Consider the following 21262-nt stretch of genomic DNA (forward strand, 5'->3'; position numbering starts at 1 on the left):
TTTTCTATGATAGTCAATCAGTTCTAAGTTATAAGCACGATCGCGTGGTTCGTTTATTGTGATATACATTCAAAGTGCATAACTACCCCTATAACTATAACTCCGAACTTATTCCATTTTATCACTCAGGACGGTATAACTTTACTATTAATTCAATTGGATTCAAATAGATCCAGTCAATAGTAAGTAGGCCTCATCACCTTATATAAGGCAATAGCTAACCTTCCTACATGTGTACCCGTCACGTAAACTAGCTTCACCCTAGAATTGGCGACCCATCCGACCATCAGCACTATCTAGCTTAAAACGCTTGAGCGAAATGATGTTCTGCGCTCGTTCCAGCCTCCATCGTTTCCGTTTCTCTTCCTTGTGCTGTATTCTATCGCCCGCTATTCTCAGCTTGGACAGCTGCGCAGCAAGTATAGCCTCGCTACTACGCACGATTTCACCGCTTCCGCTTCCGCTCCCTCCCCGTTGGGCAACTTCGAGGCTGGGAGTCGAGGAGGTCCCCGGGCGTGAGGTGAACGAGTCTAGAGGACGAGTTGGTTGCCGATCTGGTGTTTCTCGGCGAGCGGGCCGAGGCTTGGCTTGGGGATCTTGGTTGTCGGGATTCTTCCGATGCGAGATGAGCTTTCCCGATGGTAAGCGTACCGGCGTGCTACCGCCGTGTTGCGCCTGCTCGATCACGGCGTTTTCAGATTGGGGCATTTCGTAGAATTCTTCGGTCTCTATGGATATGTCAAATCGGCAATGGCCCTTGGCTACCATGTGTTGCTGAACGCCCTCGATGGTACTCCGCCGCGTGCCGCAGCATATGCATTCTCGATAGCCGAAGATGATAAAGTGTAAGTATTCGACAACCGTCTCGGGGTCGACGGCTAGGAATTCTTGGAACGGGATATTGAAGCCATGTGCAACGGCCATGTGTGTCATGTTGTCGTCTAATACGTTGGACTCTTGCGCGCAGAAGAGACAACTGCCAGAATCGAAATCTGGTGCCGATGGCTCTTCTAATTCGTCTTCTAGTTCATCTCCTGTTTCGTCTTCCGTGTCGCTGGCGGCATCTTGGTCTTGGTCGGCACCAACATCAGGTTCATCTCTCCTTCGGGCGTGCGACGGCGCTGTGCTTTTCGTTTGATCTGCGTCTGTTGAAGGAGCTGGCGGCGGGGATGTGACGCTGCCGGGCTCTGCTACCTTTAGTCGAAGCTTGTAGACACTGCGATCGAAGCATTAGCTTAACAGTTTTTAGGTACGGTATGGGAATTAACTTACTGCTCGTCACTTTTGAGATGGGCTTTCCACGTTTGCTGGTCACTCAATTCTGCGTTACAGAGTCTACAGAAGGAAGGGGGTTTCGCAATAGTTAGGGGCGGTTGGTCCGACACAGCGCTTGTGTTCGTCGTCGTTGTGTCCACCATGCTGGCTATTAGTCCTTGTATGTCGTGATTGAGTATCGTGATTAAGAGTATCGTTGTTAGCAATAGTTATTATTATACGAATATTCAAGTCAATTCCATCGTAGGAGAGTGACACAGATAATTAAATAAACAAATCGATTGACAGTCTGCCTTTCGGCATACTAATCTATATCTAGCCATAACGAGACGGGTTTCGTATAAGTTTTCGCATAGGCGCAGAACCTCCATTGTGCTGATGATATGATCAAGACAAGACGAGAAGTGACTCGAGAATGAACAACTATGAATCATATTTTGACCCCCAGAGTCTTCTTGGCTAGCTTAAGCAGCTGACTAATATGACGTTATGCCCTGAGTTTACGAAGGGTTATTGTGTTGCGTTTTTTGTCTATAGGGACTTACTATTCCATTCTATTTAGATTACAGTCTCTTTCACCCCTAATCAATCAAATGGGGGCCTGACAAGCCCTTAGCGACGTGCTGGGGCTGTGTAAGTGAAGCATTCGTGAATATTACGATTACTGAATCAAAAGAGGGGTTTATTACATAATCTTTCCGAAGGAATATTGCGCTCAAACTTTTTGTATTATGTAAGGAAACTGATAAGAAAACTGATAAGGAAATACATTGCGAAATACCTCAGTAATTACGTTAGCGCGCACATGACTTCGGAAAGATCCCACGTGCAAGCCTGCGAGCACGTAGAAACGCTTACACGAGCTTGCGAGTGCGCCATGATTAAAGCGAACCACGAGGGAGTACATAAATTTTAGAACGATGGCAACATAACGGAGGGCCGATACCAAGGGCAGCAGAAAAGAGAGGAAACCTAGTGTCCCGGCCGGTAGACCTCGCCATACCCAACAGCTTGTATTTGCATCCGGTCTAACGTGCCAGAATTCTAGATGAGATATCTAGAACAAAGGACATGTTAGTATGTATACGAACTGGAGGCTCGATAGTTAGGTTAGAATTCCTGTCAGATATTCTATCTATCTAATATAAAATGTAATGGAATAAAATCTGTTACTAAATAACTTTCTAATGGTATAGCGGTTTGTTCGACAATTCCTCGCGTAACAACGAAGTTGTTGTTATGGTGTTTGGTTCTACCTCGTGACATGGTAAAGTATACAAAATAGCGATGATAATTCCGGCATTGCCGACGGCATGCGCAATGCCACCTACAGCTATTGAGAGTTGGGTCGCCGAATACGGCAAAGTTGTCGATACGGCACACCTCGTGGCACATGCCGCTTGAAGCTCTCCTTTGCGCACGAAAACTGCAAGAGAGGGGAAGGACGATAATGAGAACGGAAACATGCAGTTACTCATAAGCAGTCGGTCAGGTTAGGCCGCCAGCTCATTCTTGTGAGTACTACCTAGCATCGCCGATGGAAACGGGAAACCAATCCCGACAAACCTTATGGGAGCTGTGTTCGTTTTCTTTGACGAGTAGTATTCGCCTTCAATAATAAGGAAACATATGCTCAAATATGGCTCAACTGGACTATGGGAAGAGCATGAAATCATATGGGCATATTAAGAGAGATCGAAACATCGAAACATGCTACTGACTCTTGTTGGCCCGTCTTATTCCATCCTGCTGCAGGGAACGAATGACTCCAGCCCTGACTTGTTGTCAACCGGGCACCGGACGCACGAAATACCTGATATATAAATTAAAAAGAGGCCATTTATGCAGGCTTAAGGATCTCACGAGACTACCTTAGGTGCCTTGGTTGATATTTTGGCTACATCCCGAATATACATGGTAGAACACAGCCGAAAAGAAAATTATCATCATGTAAACCAAATGCGGGCCCGCGGGATGCCTGGAGCTTTCATTCGAACGTTAATTATCACCAGACTATTCTTGTGTAGCACACTCTCCTTAGAGTGACGCACCAGATGTTTTTTGAATTTAGGTACATTCCGTATTTTATTAGTACCGCCACAATTTTTCCAACCAATCAGATCCTTAGAATCGCCCCGCAATTGGCGACATTTTCCTTTGCCATTTTCCCCCTTTCCCCCGTACGCGCTTGCGCGGGCGGGCAACGCCACTAGTAAGAATAAATGCGTGTTCCATATACTAGAGAGCCGTAGCAAACTCTTGAGTCTAACTAATGGCCGAACCATTAAGTATTCAACCCAGCAATTATACTAAGACGAGCTCATAACAGCTTCAAGCCTCTTACCAATAATAGCTCTTTACCCAGTTTTTGGCGTCGTAAGCCTCGCTACCCCCGAGCTCATTCGCAACTAGTTAGATCATCTATTGAACTTCGAGATTTCTGTTTATGTAACAACATCCAAGGGCTCTCACTTCATTGCCCGAAACCTCGTACTTCCTAATAGAGTAAATGCTAACACACCACATTTTTTCAAGTTGACAGTATAAAATTTGAGCTAAAAAACATATTCTCATGAGGGGGGGAGGGGGGTAACCTGCCCGTGAATACTACGAAATATGTTTTCTGATGAGATGACTATAGTACCGCCTTCCAAGAATCATGTTAATATTTGAATGATGGTGGGCATAGTTAAGACCAAGTAAGCAAAACATATGATCCGAAGCGTATAGCGACAATTAGCGTCCCATATATCCAATGATATAAAATCAATACCGAGGTAGCCACATAAAAAGTCACTAGGTCGGTGGCTTACATGCAGGGAGCTAGTATTGATCGCGCTCCCCTTCCATATCCCGAGCTATGTCGGAGACAGTTTTGATGTACCTGTATGAATAGGTATGAATTAGGGCAAGGCCTGACCTACTTGCTTACACCGCTGATTCAAGTCATTATAGCTAGAATATATTTTATTCGAGCTTGCAATTCATATTTATATCAAGCATATCCTGTCATCAGTGCCCTTAAGATTCCCCCTTTCCCCTCTCAAGGACTGTGAATATGGCACACGAGAGTGAGATGTCTACCGAAAAGCTCCCTTCACTTCCTGACGATATTACGTCTCAATGGCTGGGGTCTAAGCTGGGACACAAGATCAAGTCAGTCTCGTTGACACGAACCATATTCGGCACGGGCGCCAAACTGTTCTACTTCATCGAGTACGAAAATGAAGTAGCCGACCCAAGCTCGCGGCCATCGCACATTTGTGTTAAGGGGGTGTTTGACCGTGCCATGTTTGAATCTCAGCCGTGGACTCTAAGTATGGCACAGCGCGAAGCTGACTTCTTCGCAAAGATTGCGCCGGCTATCAAGCATATGGGGTACCCAAGGGGTTGGTGGGGAGGAAGAAGCGACCAGCAAGGTATCGCCATCATGTCAGACTTGGTGCATGAGGGGTGCACATTTCCATCTGAGGCTGCCTCCTACCCTCTCGAGACGGTGCTTGAAGGTGTTCACCAGATAGCCGTATTGCATGCTCAGTTTTGGGGAAAGAGTCAGGAGGACTATCCTTGTAAGTATAATGTTAAGCGGCTTCAAGAGCTCGGGTTGACGTATGAAATAACTGACAAATATCCAGGGATTGATAACAATTACGACCCGGCTATGCTATCCATTACGGAGACCTGGGACAGTGTCGTGCGAGAGCCTGGGAGGCCAAAGCTGCCGGAGTATCTAATGGACGGCGCACGTGTTAGAAAAGCGCAGAAGAAGTACTATTCTCGGCGGAATCCCAAGTTCCGCACGCTGCTTCACGGCGACACGCACATGGGAAATACCTATTTCACGGCTGACGGACACATACGCTTCTTAGACTGGGCGGCGTTCCATTTCGCCTCGTGCTTCCACGATCTTGTGTACTTTGTGTCGACTATGATGACTGTCGAGGATCGGCGGGCCCATGAGATGGAAATACTGGAGTACTACCTGTCAACTCTGCACAGTCTAGGCGGACCGAAGCTTGACAGGAATGACGAGGAGCTCATGATTGAGTATAAAAAGTCGTACTTGACGAATTTGATATGGCCCGTCTGCGGGTATATTTTACAACCTAAAACTATTGTGGACGCTTTTGCCGAGCGAACAATCGCCGCATGGGTGGATCATAAAGTTATTGAAGTCGTTGAAGCCGAGCCATAGACGTAACAAATGGATAATATTGGATCTTAGGTAAATTTGTTTACCACATTATATCTATAGCGAAGGTCGGGACCAAATGTCTCGTATATCTAGTGACGAGCTACTCAGGTTTAGTGTACAGGCCACTATCCAACCTTTGGCTTAGCAGGTGGTTGATACAGTGTCGATGAAGTAGAAGTCGTCTAAATACGACGTTATATGTTCAAGACCTTTAGTCCCAACCTTCGTAGATGAAATCGTGCCTGCATATTGATAAGGGGTAATATCATACCTCACATAGGGGTTAATGACCCAGTATAGTATAACAGGTAGCCGCAGAATCACTTTGGTAATTAGCATAGTAATCACCTGAAAGAATTATATTATACAAAATTTCTTCCATTACTATAATAGATTAATTAATATTTCACTTATCTCCTGGCTCCACCTGTAGGTGCAGCCGTAGTTGTCGATGTGCTACTACCTCCACTACCCCCGTTGCCCTTCAAAACAACCGCCTGGACCACTTGCCCAGCAGCATTGAACACTATATTAACGAGCGCAGATAACGGGTCGTATTTGTATGTCTTCTGGATGAGGCCGCCGTCCAAAATCTCCTGCGCGCCGGTATAGGTCATGTTCTGCTCGAAGTTGCCCACGATCGTACTTAACAGTTTGCCTGCTGTGCCCTCCACCTCCTGTACGATGTTTCCGAGGTTGTCTATTAGGAAGTTTATCTTTGAGTCCCCGTTGACGATCGAGCCAAGCAGACCGTCGACTGCGCCGACCACAACGTCGACGAGATCTGTAGCTTCGTTGAGCACGTTAATGAGTAGCGGGTTTAAATTCAGCGATTCCAATGTCCTGTTTACGATATCGGCTAGATTGCCTAGCCTGATTATCAAGTCCAAGTTGGCGTTGACGTCGGCGATCGTGATATTCACCTTGGTTATTCCAACTTGGATTCCTGCGTTAAGCTCCACTAGGTTTGCTATTTGCGCAGCTAGGTTTATTTCCGCATTCAAGTTGTCCACGTCCAGCTCAATCCTGCCGACGTGGAGCTCTGGGACTTTTAAAAGGACATCCGGTGGTGTAGTTCCATATGAAGGGACGCTCGTTGTGGTATCGCCGCCACTGCTTCCACCTGTTGCCGTTGCCGATGATGACGTTGTGCTGGAGTCAGCTCCTCCCGTGATAGTATCTGTAGGCGTCACTTGCGGCTGCGACGTGGTCCCTTCGGATGCTGTTTCTGTTGGGCCGGCGTCTGATGTTGAAGAAGCAGTCTGCGCTAAAGTGACCGAGAAGGGTGCTAATAGCACGAAGGCAATAGCCTTAGAAATGAATGGCTTCATTTTGGAGAGCTGGTCAGACGGCGATAAATTGAGAAGAGGCCTAGAGGCAACGGTTCTCTGTCTAGCGAAGGAAATAGTTAGTTAAAAAGCTTGATTCAAAACACCGTACATACCAACCAGACGGAACCTACGACGAGGGAGGGTTGCCATTTTGAAATGGTAAAATCCCGTAAGTAGATATATTATGGCATAAGACTGCATACACACGATAGCTAGAGCCAGCCTTTGTTCAGCTCGCTTGAATAATCCCTGTCGATAGTCTAGATGGTACCTGGCACGTATTATGGAGTGAGACGAAAACTTGGGGACAATACACAGTAGATCGTCATGAAGACCGTTCTGGGGTATTCTCCGTGTTAGCCAGGGGCTACGTGGGTTTCTAGTGGCTAGATTCCCCTCCGGCACGTCTCATCGAATCGAAACCCGGGAGCTGAGCTGTCATCACATTATGTGCAATCTCTCAAAACTTGGAATGAAGCATCTAGATTAAGCAGGGGTATAAAACTAGCGGTATTGATGCCTGAATAGCCCGCATGCATCACTCGACTTTATATGAGATCGGTGTGCCAGTAGCCCTCGGGGTTTAGAAGGTTTGTAAGATGCTGTCGCTTCGCCATACACTCACTCAACAGATAAGATGCGTAACCACTTATTACTCCCGCTGCTCTGTAGCTCCTCGCTGCTAGCTTTCTGCGTAGCACAAGGCGAGGGCTATATCGGTTATGATCTCAGAAAGCGCGGTGATCCAGAGTCGGTCAATTACGAAACGGCAGACACGCCCGGCGTCGAACTTCCCGAGGAACCAGATGTATACCTCAATGCTTCCGTCTCCGTAGGCGAGATCGATATAGAGGTCGATAACATAACCGCCAAGATAAATCTCGACGCCAGCGTGTTAAATCTGCTGCATTTTACAGCTGGTGTATCCGCTTCGATCGACAGAGTGTCTCTAAAGATCGAGAACGTGAGCGCGAAGGTAGAGCTAGAAGCGAGACTCGGCAATGTTGTTCAAATGATTGGGGACGTTCTGAACACGATTGATTTGAATCCTATCGTCGCGACGCTCGGGAAGAACGTAGGAAGCATCATCGGAAACGTTAGCGACTCGCCTGGGGAGAGCTCAACTTCATCATCAAGTACGGCTGCCGCAACCAACTCTAAGCGAGACCTACTAGATTATAACCTAGCCTACAACATCCTCTACTCTGTCAACGACTATTCCGGCCAGACACACACTAACCGTATTCTGGCGCAGAACGGTAGCATCTACGATTCCCTGCTCGACAACAACGGTGACGAGCACGGCCGCCAGATAGTAGGCTACTACAGCAAAGATATGACATTTACTGGTCATAATCGAACTATCACCATTGATGGAAAAACGGAATACGAGCTATCTTATGAATACAAACCCTTCCCGGGTCTGGACGCCGTCGCAAATATTTATGTGACGCCTGAGGGAAAGGTAGTGAAAACACAAGTTGTCGCTGAGGCGCAAGGAGGAGGCACTAGTACGATTAGTGATGATGACGCCGACGAGGAAGAGGATGCTTGAACATCGTATATCATCGTATATCTATAATGGATAATTTAATAAATTTTTGCGGCTGGAGATTGACTGAAGATGTTTCCATTGTTGAAGTTGAAGAGTTGAAGATTTACAAACGCTAGTATGTAAAGTACTTGGGTACATAATCTACCTACTGTACCTATGTATCTCTTTCCCCACAATCATTGGTGGGTCTTCATGATCGGATATCTCCGATCGCATCTCCAGTTTTCTTCTTCTCTTCTTTTCATACCCAAGACAGCGGATCTCCCAGCTCAAAAATTTAAATCTTTAGCTCTGCGATACATACGATATTAACTTCATAGTACCGACCGTTAACACGACCAAATCATTTCCTTCCCCTTTTCCTTTTCAACCCCTGCGCGCGAATAACCTGATTTTTCAACTCCAGCACCGGCAGCGTAGCATCGAGCCAGAGATCCTTCAGGCTTGGTGCCTACAAAGACCTGGATGCCTTGATTTACCCCTGTCCTTTCAGATGTGCCGAAATGTCGAGGCTCACATACACAGTACAACTACGATATGCTTGTCTTCTACATAACTTGACCGGAAAGACGCTTAGGAAGCAGATTGCCGAAAGCACATTAAGCAAGCACCTACATATGTAAGTACCTTAGGTAGTTATAGGGATAACGATGCTGTTACGCGACAAAATCTTTTCTACCCATCGATTCTCAGAGCAAGTCTTATTGCATATCTCTAAGTGATATCTATGCCCTCAGTTATGGTGTGGATTCCCGGAACGAGACTAATGTAATAAACCTGGCAGTCATACCGTCAAACTATCGAAGAACTAGTTATTGATATGTATCTAACGTCTTTCTATCTCATAAGCCGCAAGCATGAAAGCTCCAGCTCCCCTGTGGTCGTTTTCAACCAGGGGTATCGAGATATAATACTTCGTCAGTCACAATTAGCATACATACATCAGTTTCATAGACAAACAGGTAAGTAAATAAGATAGATCAAAACTCACCTCGTAAGTTCCATTACTGCCTAGGGAACCAACTTCCACAGTCCCCTCCCAATTCAGAGCGCCCTCGTCATCTACTTTCACAAACTTCTCTATAAGTCCACGGTACGCCTTGAGCGCCGGCTCGAGATACTCGCTCTCGTCAAGTAAGCCCAACCGGATACCCTTCAGCCAACCAAAGGTGAACATGGCCGAAGCGCTACTCTCGATGTAGTTCCCTGGTGCTCCTGGGTACGGCTCGCTCATGATGAGCCACCAATTACCAGAATTCTCGTCCTGTGCTTCCTTCAGACCGGCCGCCAGCGTCGTGAAGTAGCGGGTGAGCCGTTCGCGGCCGGGATGGCGCGGTGGGAATAAAGGAATAACTTCAAGCAGACTCATAAAGTACCAGCCAACAGCTCTACACCATACCAACGGCGCGGCACCAGTTATGGGATCTGCCCATACTGCTTGCTTGCTCTCATCATACCCGTGAACTAAGAGATTAGATGTGTGATTTCGCGTGTGCGCATCGATATTATCGTACTGGCGCGCGATATCGTCCCATGCGGTCTCGTTCTCCGCATCAAACAAACGCGTCCACTTCGCGTAGAAGCTATCCGCCATGAAGATGCCGTCGAGCCACATCTGGTTGGGGTAGTTGGGCTGGCGATGCCAGAAGCCGCCGGTAGCAGTCCGCGGGTGCCTATCTAACTGCGCGCGGATGACATCCGCGGCGCTCTTATATTTTGCGAGCCCCGTACGCTCGTACCACCATAGGATGTTGTTACCGATCCGATAGTTATCTAAAGAATAGAAATCGCTTCTACAGTCCTTGATTGTGCCGTTTTCTAGGACTACTGCGCCATCGATCTGTCCCCGATACCACTCTGCGTACGTCTCGTTCTGAGTAAGCGCGTATGCGGCTTCGTACCCTGAATATAGAGTTGCTTCGCCATAGCCTTGGGTCGGTTCAACGCCGTGTTGGATAAACGAGTCCGCCGTCCACGCCAGATACGATGTTGAGGCCGTAGCCCCGGTAGCAAAAGCAAGGAATAAGGGTCTCATATTAACAGATTTCTGCGGGAAACGTAGCGTTATATATCCCTACATAAGAAATAGCATTCTTCCGGGCCTCTTTATTTTCCAAATAACCATGTCTGATGCCATGGAGAAATATCAAGACGACTATTTATAGACATAATGAAGTGTCAAATGTCAAACTATTAGGTAGCATTCATCAAATGGCCTAGTCGCCTACCCCAACTATGCAGTTCCCACCTAGGTATCGACTCGCCATTTATGGAGATAACTAGCGACGGCTTGTGGTTTGACATAACCTATAGGTGGGAAAATTAGTATTATTCGGAACATTATTACGAGCGCCTATGCGCCGTCGGGTAAGTCAATACAATGTAGGAGGATACAGATTGATAGTTTCTTGCATGACTATGAAGTTATTTTCCTATCATATGTTTTAGCCATGATTAAGATCGCTATTCTGCTTAAGACAAATAGACGCAAGCTCCACGTCCCAATCTACAAGCCAGAGTTTACCGTCCTTTGACGAGAATCTACTGTAGACCCATCTATCGAGAGTTTCCCTTATGGGAATGTCTACCATAGTAAATACAGTGACGGGCCAGTTACTACACGTACTGAGGGCTCCCCTTCTTATAAATCTCCCGTCTATAATCCTAACAACCGAAATATTATGAAGGAGGTACGACCACTACTAGAGCTCGACGGGTTGGCGCTCCTCGGCGCCGGAGCCAGCGGCAGACACATTGTCAGCGTCACCAGAGGCCTCTGGCTTCTGACCTAGCCGCTTCATAGTAGCCTTATACCTAGTGCAAATACCGAACCGAGCCAACGTATCTATCACTCGGATCGGTGTCTTATGGCTGTAAAGATATATGCCCATAGATAAAGGTAAGAAATCAGACCGTCGGGGTGCGTAGGCGCCCAAGAACAACGTAACAATCAAATATGCCCTAGCTTCATTTGAGATAGCAGTGTCGATTTTGGCCTCCCTATACGACTTCTGGCCAGCTCGTTTGTTGGCGAGTATAGCTGTTAAAAAAGCATGGAGCTTAGGTGCCGTGACTTGTATTTCGGTCCGAGAGGACTGGATAGCGCTATTAATCCGGTCTTCATTGTAGACATCTTTGACGGCACAGGGCGTGTCACCAGGCTTATTGAATGACTTGGGCTCGAATTTACTAAAGGCGGGTTGAAGTACCAAAGCAGAAAGCTCTTTGCGGAGGTCAGGAACAATATCTTTCGCCTCTTCTTTATCTTCTTCTTCACCTGCGAATTGTACTCGGATACCAGCTTTCCCTAAGCGCTCTCGGACCTTTGGGGTTTTAAGTACTCGAACCATTTGATGTAACCTTCTCCCTGAGAGCTTATTATCTGCTGACCTCCCTAAAAGCCACCCTTCCATAAAGCGTTCGAAGGTGTGGCCACGTCTCCGCTTTCTCCGCCAAAAGCTTTGCGTATCAGCCGCGATCTTCGCTGACATCGCATCACAGGGCTGTGTAGGGTCGGTATCGGATTCTTCCTCTTCTTCGGAGTCGGAAACATTCGGCGTGGCATCGGGAAGGTCGGATAGCTCGGATAGCTCAGATAACTCGGATGTAAGAGGCGGTGCAGCTGTGCTTTTATCATATAACGGATGGTCTTGGGGAAGCTGTGGAGGGGAAGACGGAGGGGCAGATGAGAGCGACGAGGTGTCTATGGAATCCATATCCATGGTTTCCATGACTATAGAATATTACAATGCAGGAGCGTTGGTAATATGAACATTGATATTGTAATTAAATGTTGTTTGTTGCTAGGAACGTTCTTAGACTACCTAAGGTAGAGAGATTCGAAGTTCGTGGGGTACGGTGAAGCGGTAAAGCGGTAAATAAAGCCAGGGGTTAAGACGCTTGTAATTAGGTACTTACCTACCTGTTTGAATCCTTGCTAAGATAGGTAGTTAGTGTAAACATAACTGCAATGTATAAAAAGTCCTAACTAACTGGAGGGAAAGACAGGTATGGAATTGTGTAAGTATTGTACATATCGCACGACATATACCACATATTATACGTTCAGTGGCCGACTCCTACCAGTGTCTTACAAAGGAGAATTGTTGAGTCGCGACCCCGTTACCAAGACACCCTAGTAGGCTGGTAGGGGCCACCCCAGTTCCCATACAAAATCAGCAAAATCGCATATTCATAATCGATTCAAGAAATAGTTTAGGTAAGTAACGGGGTCGCGACTTATGCTCGATATTCGACCGTAGTATACCGTGGTATCCTCTTCATCTAACCTAAGTACTCTTCTTACCATGTTTTACTCACTTATAAATAACTATATTATTGTATAGTTCTAGAGGATAAGGGGATATATAGGAAGAAGGTTGAAGTTAGAAAGCTGAGAAACGTAAGTCTTATTATCAACTAAGTTATTACCTAGTGAGTGAAAGAACTGCTTGATATCCAAGACCCTACCTAGGTAACTACACAACCGCCACAAGCGATCTTCCTTAGTTTCATAGTTCTCCATGCCCTAATATAGTTGAATAAAGAACCCTCCGCTCTTCATAAGTACTGTCAAACCTTAGATGAAGCTAAATTTTTGAAAGAGAACCCATCGAAAATTTATACCCTCGCTTATACTATCACAGGACAATATTCTGCTTACCAGTCTCGAAGTCCTCGTACAACTAATAAAGATTACAATATTTCCCTCTCTCGGTAAGACTTTAGGAAAAGTCTATAACGGTCATGATATTTAAAACTCTAGTCTATGGCCAACATTGACACCCTCAAACTTTATCGCTAAAGCTTATTAGTTTAGGAACAAAGAAAAGTAAGGTTTTCTAGCAACCGCACAATACTTTTATGCCCGAGGAATATCCATAGAGTTGTTTAAACAATTTAGTTGTATTCAATAGGTATTATAGCGCCTGGGGTTTTACAATAATAACACTATGAACGTAGCAACACAGTAGTCTCTTAAGAGACATGAACCCACTCACGGTAAGACCTTTATAACCTTTCATAGTGCCTCAACGACACACGGGGATAAGTTACATATCTCTAGCAGTCTGTTCTTCTTCACTAGTAAATACATATTTAGAGTTCTCACAGAGTTGATTGTTGGCTCTACCTCCTCCTTCAAAGCAAACACATCCAGCATCTTCTACGTGTACCTCGGGATTTCAAAGGGGAACTGTATACGCATATATATCAATCCGTATTCCCAATCCCCCGGTCACTCCTTCTCACCATTACATCGATATACCATATCTACTGGCCCGACACACAATGAACGTCGCAACTCAAACTCTCCGCCAACGCGCCTGGCGGCGAGTTGCCACTATTATAGTAAGCCCATATCAACGTATAAATCCTCCTATTAGCGCAGCTAGGTACTAACCATCCCCGAGGATCCCCAAGCGTATCAGCACAGATCTACTTCATGGATTGCATGGGAGCAGCCCAATCCTGCTCTCTACACACCACTTCATGCGGCCCCAAGCAGTGAGAGCCGACAAGTGGCGAGCAACTCTCAGGGCGCACGCAATGTCGGAGATACCGGCGTTGCATCAGCAACTGCTGCGATAGTGACAAGCAGCCAGGAAATATCCACATCGGGGAAAATCGCCCCCTCGTCCATCCAGGCAAGCGCCAGCCATTTCCCCTATTCCCAGACGCGCTCTGTCCAGACTCAATCGGAGAACACGTGGCTACTTCCTACCACACTCCTACGCATCCCAGGCGTTACCGCTACCTGGCCAACCAAGGCACCGGATCGGGAGGAGAGTTCGGAAGTACGCCGGTTTCGTCCACAAGAATAAAAGTCTCCGATGAGAAGGAGCTACGCAATCTCGAGTCCGGAATATTCTAGAGCATCTCGGCACTAACGAGAAATCGGCCTAAGGCTTCAGTGACGCATAGGGTATCGTGGTGGTGGAAGTTATTTACCCCTGAGTAGGGTTTCCCGCATTACTCTCAGGCTGGCGCAGGTTGGATTCCCCAGAGAGGACACAAGCGTTTCTTCCAGAATCTCATTGCATCGCGTAGGTTTCATCGCTTTATAATACCCCTCTGTTTTGGTTTAGAGTAAAGTAAAAGCAGCGCTTTGTTTAACGCATAAGCCATGAGCAACTCTAAATGTGCAAAGTGATATGGTAGGTACTTTCTATCTCGCATCTCTGAAGCGGAAATACTAAGGTTAGGATAATCTCTCGGAACGATTCAAAGTAATTTGATGGGTATGTATCGTAGCAAACTATGACAAAGGCGACTTAATTACCCTATACCGCCGATATTCACATTTATCGCAACTAGAATCCGTCTCTTCACCTTCCAGCATAGTCTCATACATATAGCCCAAGAAATAAATCCCCAATAGAAAAACCTCCCCGATAGAAACACGAGCACAGCATAACGCAGAGTAAACCAAATAGTCAGCCCTCTATTGGGTAAACGCCTATACGTTGAGATACAAACGCTCCGGTAGTCGTACAGGGTAGACACTAGAAAAGAAGGAGAAAATAGAAAAAGGTATAGCAGTAAACCCTCACCCTACCACTGATATCCCTAGTTCCCAGTTCTAAACCCGAGCTTTAAAATATCCTTAAATACCAAATGAACCAACTCCGATGAAGAATAGTGCCTGTTAGACCCAGAGATGCAATGTGATAAATCCATACTATCACTTCCGCATGGCAGGAGCATAGCGAACGTACAAGCGATCGAGGAAGTGAGAATGTCTGATACCATTTGGCCGTTTAGCCGCAAACTCTTCGATGGCCTGCTGGACTCCGTATCCGCAACGCTCAACAAGATAGCACACGACGAAATAACCGGTACGATTAAATCCGTAGTGACAATGGACACCGACAAATGTTTGCTCATTCGTCGCACGCTCCGATTGCTCCGCCCGGATCTGGTCCACCAGTTTGATAAAGCTAGTCACCTCCGCGTCTGTTGGTGGGATTTTAGATACCGTCGGGAACTTGTGGTACTTGATCCCTTCTCCAAAACTTTTGGGGTCGTAAACCGGATCTGCATGACTTATATCAATAATATCTTTAATTATGTGGCCCCTACGGAGAGTTAATAAGAATCCATCCGTCGTAGTTTGCTGAAACATACCATTTAGCCGTGAAGACTTTAGGGGAATGCTCTTCATCGACCTCGCGGAGTGTCTTCATTGCGCGGAAGACCCCTCCGATGGGCTTAGAAACGGGCTGGACGCTTTTCCACTTGGCGAGATTTTTAACGTCCCACTTGCCGTCGCGCGAGAGATGTTGTAGCTGCCACCCCCTATCCGCGATAAGTTAAGCTGGCGAGAGCATTAGACTGATGTAAAGAGTAAACCTACAGTGAAAATCGACCGGTGATATGATCATTCATAAAGTCGCCTATTAGCCCTGCTAAAGTGCGAACCGTGGTTGGCATGTAAAGCATAGCGTGCCCGGCTGGCAACAATGTGACTTTAACGACCTTAGCCGGGTGCTGGGGCTGTGCAGGAATACCGCCGATGGAGTCTTGGTCCCTAGGCGTAGTAGGGTCTTCATAATGCTCTTCTACGTTTGACGTCTGCTGCTGTTTCCGTTTAAAATCATCGTCGGTAATTGCCTCGATCGATTCCGGTATATGGGCTCGAGGTGCCGTTGTAGTGTTCACTGGGGCTGCGGCGTCCACAATTGCACCCACCTCGCTAGTGTTAGACATATTATCGGGGGAACTACCTTCAGAGGATTCTGATTCGAGAAGGCTGCGAATCTTTTCTACTTCTGTGGGCGGCGTGACAGTATCATACTCGCCACCAATAAGGTAGACCGGAATACTTAGGCCGGCCCAAGTGGGTTCGCCAAACATGCCCCCGACGACTTTACCGTCTTTAGAATATGTCGGCAATGCGCCCCATGCCATTCGACGGAACACCGGAGTCCGACTCCCATTATTAAACTTGTCTTGGAGCTGCCGGGCCTCGAGATCTGCCCCGGGGCCAACAAAACGCTTAACGCTGGCGCTCTCGGGGCCGCCCCATCTATCCCAAGCCCGCCAGAGGTTGAAGATGAAATCTGGAAGAGAAAGTAGCATGCGAATGTTACGCACGGCCCGCGGCGGTGGCGGCCCGGACACGGGGCATACTGCGATTAGCCCCATCACGTGGGAAGGGGGCCGTAAGTAGAAGGCCGACTGCTTATTAGCAATTCTTGCCGCAATTGCGGTCCCCATGCTATGTGCGATTAGTACAACTCCTTGATCCTTCTCCCGATAACCGTCGATGATGGTCTCGAGTAAGTCGGTTAGTGCATCGGTTGTGTACGCATTCCATGACGTTGGGGCAAACTGGGATAGACCACATCCGGGTAGATCCACAGCTAGGCAAGATGCCGAGTTGACGAGACTGGTGAGAAGGGGGTGGAATTGGGCGATGGAACCTCCAAGGCCATGAATAAATACCAAGAGAGGTAACGGAGCTGGATGCTGGGGGAGCTCATCCGCTTTGGGATGGCGACGATAGAAGACACGAATGCCGGGATAAGTTATACCGCTCCGGTGTGCAGTATATGAGGCTATCTTGGAGTGATTCCGGAGCAGTGGGGGATCTGTGGCGTTCGCATCTTTCGACTCGGCCCCGTTGGCCCGGGTCTTGGCCATTCGATTTCGTCGATACAAAAACCATACACTCCCCACTAAGATGATAACGAGGCCCGGGGCGTTTCGCCCGTATCTGACGAAAGGGTGGGCTGCATAAGAATAAGTCATTGGGAACAACACAATCCTGCGATAAAAAACATGTACAAGATGAAGCAATTATCAATGGAAAACGCGATACGCTCAAAGTGGCAATAGCAGTGGACCTTGACCCGAGTCGCGCGCCGTTTTCAAGGACAGATGTAGGTAAAGAGATTGAATACGCGAATATGGCTTACCACTTAAAAGTTCCTGCGGTCAAAAAGATGAGCACCTAACTTGGGAGGTAATGGGAAATCACGACTTTAATGTGAGGTATTGTAAGTGATGCCCAAGGGTATTGTCGTAAGTGACGATCCGAGTTTATCAGTTCCTCCCTCTAGGCTCTAGGAGAGAGGAGATGGCATGCGACTCATGCAATATTTCAATGTTCCCACGATGGAATGGATCGCAATCCCGTCTCAAGGTGATTCACTCGTTGGGCTGCAACCAACAAAGAAGATAATGAAAAATAAGATAACGATGTCGGCCCCCCTAAAGAAATATATATACGGTGGTGCGATGCGAGACAAATAAAAAACCATTAATTGTCAGATAGGTAACTGCGAAATCTAATAATAAGATATCACCCGTTTGGTTATAGTTGTACAGCATAACATGTGAAATGAACAATTCGATGGATTCGATGGAACATTGAAGCTAAGCTAAACTTTTAGCACCCGAAAGGCCAAGACCAATTATATCGGACGAGAGAAATAATGTCATAAATCGATATTCCTTTCAGCCACTGAATCGTCATAGCGCCTCAACGTGTTGCCCAAGAAGGCTGTTATTGGACTGTTACCATTGACCAATTAGAACTTGAAGAAATTGCTAGATCAGCCACAATATGCAAGGCTGATCTAGGTTTGATTAAATACCTAAGTAAGTCCGGGTTTGGCTTAGATGAGACATTAAGATGGTTGAGGCAACCTCAAAAGACGAAAAGAGATATCTGTACTTTTCTAGAATATTAAATGACTCAAGCTTAAAAATTTTAGTACTCCCCGACTTTTTTCGCCAAGACGGCGACGAGCTATCCGTCCGAATCATTTTACAAAATAATGGTACAACTAACAAGATTCTATATGAATTATGAATTATCTTAATATTCATATCTAGATAACATCAGGTAGATTATACGATATTGAGTTTTCCAAGTGTATCGATAAAATAACAGCGTTGACGATTTACTTGAACACCTCTCCCGACTCAAGTCGTGTTAATACGTACATACATCCCAGTGGTATTTGAGTTTTCATATAGTATACATGCCTCATAGTACAATATAGTACATATTTGCCTCGACCTCTTGCCTATATTAGGTACATATGCAGTCTTTGCCAGTTAGACCTTCATATTTACGGGCAATGCTATAGCCTAGGATAAGACTAAAGCGACGGTCCGACCCATAACTAGGAACAGAATAAGACCATCATAGACTGACGATACTGCGAACCGCATAATTCTCTATGCGTACTCTTACCTCCAGGCCCGAGTGAACCGTATAGGTGTGACGTTTACGATGAACGATCATATACGTCGCTCAAGCAGCCCCCACGCCCTCTCTCCAGCCAATGGGTATCAACGCAGCCGCGACATCCTCAACTCCTCTCTCCGTAGCTAACAAGTTGTACTGCGCAGCTGCATTCCCCGTGTCCAAAATCTCTACCCTCAAACCTAAGCTACTAATATGCCTCCTCAGTTCAGGACTTATAGGCCGGATATCCGGACCGAGGCCGAGTATTAATAAATCTGTACGTTACTGATCAGCAACAAGCCCACCAATGTATAGCTATATTTCGCCTCTTACCTGGTCGGGGCCACAGCAATTCAAACAATCCAAAGGTTTCATTCGGCACCTCCCATTGCCCCTTCTTATTCAGCAGCCTCTTTTCGCCGCGAGGTATCCACGGGCGCCATACGAATGCCTCGCCGTTAATTAAGAGGACGCCAGAGCCGTCTGTGACTCTTGCGCCGCTGTTAAGGAAGAAGCCGTTCGACGTGCAGACGTCTACGGAAGTGGAGGGCACCGGCGTATTGCCCAGCACATCTAGGGCCGAAAGGTCGGCACGGGACGGCTGTTCGTCGTCTGCGCGACGCGATGCGGTAGTGTGGAACTGCGATGCCGCGTACGGGAAAACTCTGTAGTTGGCTGTAGTACGGAGGGTATTTGCTGTGGGTAGTGGCCAGCGGCTTTGAAGACTCGGCTGTCGCAAAGTCGTGGTAAGCCGATTTAAAGGCCGACAAGCTCGTGTTGTAGAAGCCATGGCCGTAATTAATTTTGTTAGCTTCTAGCGGAAAATTCCATCGCGCTTTACCCCTTGAACAACCTGGAGTTTTCTCTCTTTCATTCGGAGGAGCTGGAAGCTTGCGCAAAAATATGGTGGGTTGAACGTCATCATTTTTGGAGAAGCTTGTACAGTATATACTTTTGTCATTTCCACTGTGTTATATCCACATAAGCACAAATCTTAACGTTGTAACTGGTAGATAGACCTTTATCCTGCTTTGCTTCATTCTCTATTGTGATAGTTTTGGATAATTCCATATTAAACATTTTTACAATTTCATACTAGCTAGGATATGTTATTGAATTATAAGGAATGTATAAAGGAACAACTTTCAAATTTGATAGTTACCATACTCTGTGATGTATCTGAGAGCAGCAGTTGAAGAAATACTAGACTCATCGAATAGCAACGGTGCCTTTTCATACTTATTTCAAACAGGACACTTATTCGTACACAAGTTGTTTTGGGAAATCTAGAAGACATCATTTACGTATTAGGTTTAGGTTCGGCGGTACATACGGTCTCGCAATAGAAACCACTAGCAAACTGTAGTGATAGAGCTCTTGTGCGTTGGAAATATTACGATTTGGGAAGGACGCCCGTGTTCTCCTCATTCAGAAATAAGGGGAGCGTAGTGAAGTAATACTGACATGCCCCGAGACTTGCAGCAACGCCGCCCAAATTAGACTAGAAAATAGCCTATGTCCATTAAGTCGTGGTATTCGTGTCACAGCATAGCAGATGTGAGGAACGATATAAACAGTGGTAGTCCTGATGTCGTTTATACCATTCCGATCATCTAGACCATGAGAAGAAGCCCTAGAAGCCCTAGAAACAGAAACAGATGCGGGCTATTCAGTAGCCGTTCGCATGACATGCAGCCCTGTCCCTCTGAACACCAAATCAATGAAGGCCGAACCATTCCATCCCAGAGTCATTCGGTAGTTTATTTCTTCTTGGAACCCTCGCTCTGCTCCTTCAGCACCTTCTTGACGATCTTCTGCTCCTCAATCAGGAAAGCGCGGACGATCCTGTCTCGCACGCAGTTACCGCATCTTGAACCACCGTACGCTCGCTGGACGGTCTTCTTGGGGTGGGAGATCTGAGAGTATTCACGGGGTCGGAGGGCGGGAATCTAATATGGATAGTTAGTATTGGTTTGACACGCTCGTGTTTGTTTGAATGGTGAGTCTTTGTATGTTGTTTATCGAACGTAAAATCTATGTCTCAAGTGGAAAAGAGTTGCGCAAATTCGATTCTATGCTGGTAATACTGAATTGTTTCAGCCGAAGAGAAACATGATAGCTGTTGTCGCAGGAGTCGGTGTTGGTTCGAATTTTCCTAGGTTCCCTTCTCGGTTTCCCTCCTTAAAATAACCAAAAATAACTGAATTAGGTACTTACGCCGGGGAGCTTGACACCACAGTCACCACATTTCGGGGCGGTTCCTCGCTTCTTGATGTGAAGAGCTCGCAACTGACCACCGGGAGTCTTGACGACACGGGTCTTGTTGGAGGTGGTGTTGTACCTTTAAGCGACCTGTTAGCTTTACGCGATCCTAGGAGCAGGAATTATTCGGATTTTATGAATATTTCAATCAAATTGGGAGACGTACGGGTTGCGACGGCGGTAGGTGACTCGGTTGTTGGCCATTTTGACTGATGTTGCTGGTGGAATGGTTTGACTTCTTCCTTTGCAACTTTTTTTTGTGAGGGATGAATTTTGGTGTTTTTACGGAAGAGATGTGTGGGATGGATCTTTAGCCCGCTTATCGATTGAACCAATGAGAATTGTGGTATGGGGTTTCTGATTTAGCCACAAGTACTAGCCTCTTTTGCCAGCCCGAAAGCCACCTGCCACCTGGTCCTACCCACGTGACCACCTGCCGACAAAGT

At 46.6% G+C, this 21262-nt stretch overlaps 10 protein-coding genes across 10 annotated transcripts; 3 read left to right on the forward strand and 7 right to left on the reverse strand.

Moving 5' to 3' along the window:
• Positions 1–48: 48 nt before the first annotated feature.
• F5Y00DRAFT_244849 (C2H2 type zinc-finger-domain-containing protein) lies at positions 49–1899 on the reverse strand. Its single transcript, XM_048008890.1, has 2 exons — positions 1273–1899; positions 49–1216 (listed from the first exon to the last, which is right to left on the reverse strand). The coding sequence occupies exons 1-2, from the start codon at positions 1416–1418 to the stop codon at positions 262–264; spliced, it is 1101 nt and encodes a 366-aa protein (XP_047862005.1). The 5' UTR covers positions 1419–1899; the 3' UTR covers positions 49–261.
• Positions 1900–4078: 2179 nt separating this feature from the next.
• Positions 4079–5676, forward strand: F5Y00DRAFT_244853 (kinase-like domain-containing protein). Its single transcript, XM_048008891.1, has 3 exons — positions 4079–4171; positions 4231–4844; positions 4911–5676. Exons 2-3 carry the CDS (start codon positions 4334–4336, stop codon positions 5468–5470), a joined length of 1071 nt encoding a protein of 356 aa, XP_047862006.1. The 5' UTR covers positions 4079–4171; positions 4231–4333; the 3' UTR covers positions 5471–5676.
• Positions 5677–5880: 204 nt separating this feature from the next.
• On the reverse strand, positions 5881–6801 carry F5Y00DRAFT_264971 (uncharacterized protein; the record flags this gene model as incomplete). Its single annotated transcript, XM_048011739.1, has 1 exon — positions 5881–6801. The coding sequence occupies one exon, from the start codon at positions 6799–6801 to the stop codon at positions 5881–5883; it is 921 nt and encodes a 306-aa protein (XP_047862007.1).
• On the forward strand, positions 6781–8425 carry F5Y00DRAFT_244855 (uncharacterized protein). The gene is made up of 2 exons (XM_048008892.1): positions 6781–6862; positions 6933–8425. The coding sequence occupies exon 2, from the start codon at positions 7439–7441 to the stop codon at positions 8354–8356; it is 918 nt and encodes a 305-aa protein (XP_047862008.1). The 5' UTR covers positions 6781–6862; positions 6933–7438; the 3' UTR covers positions 8357–8425.
• Positions 8426–8610: 185 nt separating this feature from the next.
• On the reverse strand, positions 8611–10692 carry F5Y00DRAFT_244858 (glycoside hydrolase family 105 protein). Its single transcript, XM_048008893.1, has 2 exons — positions 9348–10692; positions 8611–9269 (listed from the first exon to the last, which is right to left on the reverse strand). The coding sequence occupies exons 1-2, from the start codon at positions 10389–10391 to the stop codon at positions 9183–9185; spliced, it is 1131 nt and encodes a 376-aa protein (XP_047862009.1). The 5' UTR covers positions 10392–10692; the 3' UTR covers positions 8611–9182.
• Positions 10691–12477, reverse strand: F5Y00DRAFT_244861 (uncharacterized protein). The gene is made up of 2 exons (XM_048008894.1): positions 12350–12477; positions 10691–12293 (listed from the first exon to the last, which is right to left on the reverse strand). Exon 2 carries the CDS (start codon positions 12085–12087, stop codon positions 11059–11061), a length of 1029 nt encoding a protein of 342 aa, XP_047862010.1. The 5' UTR covers positions 12088–12293; positions 12350–12477; the 3' UTR covers positions 10691–11058.
• Positions 12478–13645: 1168 nt separating this feature from the next.
• F5Y00DRAFT_264975 (uncharacterized protein) lies at positions 13646–14178 on the forward strand (the record flags this gene model as incomplete). The annotated part of the gene is made up of 2 exons (XM_048011740.1): positions 13646–13705; positions 13768–14178. The coding sequence occupies 2 exons, from the start codon at positions 13646–13648 to the stop codon at positions 14176–14178; spliced, it is 471 nt and encodes a 156-aa protein (XP_047862011.1).
• Positions 14179–14567: 389 nt separating this feature from the next.
• Positions 14568–17312, reverse strand: F5Y00DRAFT_151389 (alpha/beta-hydrolase). Its single transcript, XM_048004541.1, has 4 exons — positions 17275–17312; positions 15711–17088; positions 15482–15652; positions 14568–15432 (listed from the first exon to the last, which is right to left on the reverse strand). Exons 2-4 carry the CDS (start codon positions 16997–16999, stop codon positions 15039–15041), a joined length of 1854 nt encoding a protein of 617 aa, XP_047862012.1. The 5' UTR covers positions 17000–17088; positions 17275–17312; the 3' UTR covers positions 14568–15038.
• A 694-nt stretch (positions 17313–18006) lies between these two features.
• F5Y00DRAFT_244864 (uncharacterized protein) lies at positions 18007–19596 on the reverse strand. Its single transcript, XM_048008895.1, has 2 exons — positions 18888–19596; positions 18007–18829 (listed from the first exon to the last, which is right to left on the reverse strand). The coding sequence occupies exons 1-2, from the start codon at positions 19342–19344 to the stop codon at positions 18621–18623; spliced, it is 666 nt and encodes a 221-aa protein (XP_047862013.1). The 5' UTR covers positions 19345–19596; the 3' UTR covers positions 18007–18620.
• A 220-nt stretch (positions 19597–19816) lies between these two features.
• F5Y00DRAFT_244868 (ribosomal protein L34Ae) lies at positions 19817–21125 on the reverse strand. Its single transcript, XM_048008896.1, has 3 exons — positions 20983–21125; positions 20772–20895; positions 19817–20503 (listed from the first exon to the last, which is right to left on the reverse strand). The coding sequence occupies exons 1-3, from the start codon at positions 21018–21020 to the stop codon at positions 20315–20317; spliced, it is 351 nt and encodes a 116-aa protein (XP_047862014.1). The 5' UTR covers positions 21021–21125; the 3' UTR covers positions 19817–20314.
• Positions 21126–21262: the final 137 nt, after the last annotated feature.

This window comes from Daldinia vernicosa, assembly GCF_022497035.1.
Source record: "Daldinia vernicosa strain CBS 139.73 unplaced genomic scaffold F5Y00scaffold_48, whole genome shotgun sequence".
In the NCBI taxonomy this organism is placed as follows: domain Eukaryota; kingdom Fungi; phylum Ascomycota; class Sordariomycetes; order Xylariales; family Hypoxylaceae; genus Daldinia; species Daldinia vernicosa.

Coding starts and splice junctions, on each gene's coding strand:
- F5Y00DRAFT_244855 (XM_048008892.1), top strand. CDS start 7,439: ATGCGTAACCACTTATTACTCCCGCTGCTCTGTAGCTCCTCGCTGCTA.
- F5Y00DRAFT_244858 (XM_048008893.1), bottom strand. CDS start 10,391: ATGAGACCCTTATTCCTTGCTTTTGCTACCGGGGCTACGGCCTCAACA. Junction 9,270..9,347: donor GCAGTAATGGAACTTACGAG/GTGAGTTTTGAT, acceptor TGACTGACGAAG/TATTATATCTCGATACCCCT.
- F5Y00DRAFT_244849 (XM_048008890.1), bottom strand. CDS start 1,418: ATGGTGGACACAACGACGACGAACACAAGCGCTGTGTCGGACCAACCG. Junction 1,217..1,272: donor CATCTCAAAAGTGACGAGCA/GTAAGTTAATTC, acceptor CTTCGATCGCAG/TGTCTACAAGCTTCGACTAA.
- F5Y00DRAFT_244864 (XM_048008895.1), bottom strand. CDS start 19,344: ATGGCTTCTACAACACGAGCTTGTCGGCCTTTAAATCGGCTTACCACG. Junction 18,830..18,887: donor ATTGCTGTGGCCCCGACCAG/GTAAGAGGCGAA, acceptor AGTAACGTACAG/ATTTATTAATACTCGGCCTC.
- F5Y00DRAFT_151389 (XM_048004541.1), bottom strand. CDS start 16,999: ATGGCCAAGACCCGGGCCAACGGGGCCGAGTCGAAAGATGCGAACGCC. Junction 15,653..15,710: donor ATCACCGGTCGATTTTCACT/GTAGGTTTACTC, acceptor TATCGCGGATAG/GGGGTGGCAGCTACAACATC. Junction 15,433..15,481: donor AAAGTCTTCACGGCTAAATG/GTATGTTTCAGC, acceptor AACTCTCCGTAG/GGGCCACATAATTAAAGATA.
- F5Y00DRAFT_244861 (XM_048008894.1), bottom strand. CDS start 12,087: ATGGAAACCATGGATATGGATTCCATAGACACCTCGTCGCTCTCATCT.
- F5Y00DRAFT_244868 (XM_048008896.1), bottom strand. CDS start 21,020: ATGGCCAACAACCGAGTCACCTACCGCCGTCGCAACCC. Junction 20,896..20,982: donor ACCTACCGCCGTCGCAACCC/GTACGTCTCCCA, acceptor GGTCGCTTAAAG/GTACAACACCACCTCCAACA. Junction 20,504..20,771: donor GTGGTGTCAAGCTCCCCGGC/GTAAGTACCTAA, acceptor TATCCATATTAG/ATTCCCGCCCTCCGACCCCG.
- F5Y00DRAFT_244853 (XM_048008891.1), top strand. CDS start 4,334: ATGGCACACGAGAGTGAGATGTCTACCGAAAAGCTCCCTTCACTTCCT. Junction 4,845..4,910: donor GAGTCAGGAGGACTATCCTT/GTAAGTATAATG, acceptor ACAAATATCCAG/GGATTGATAACAATTACGAC.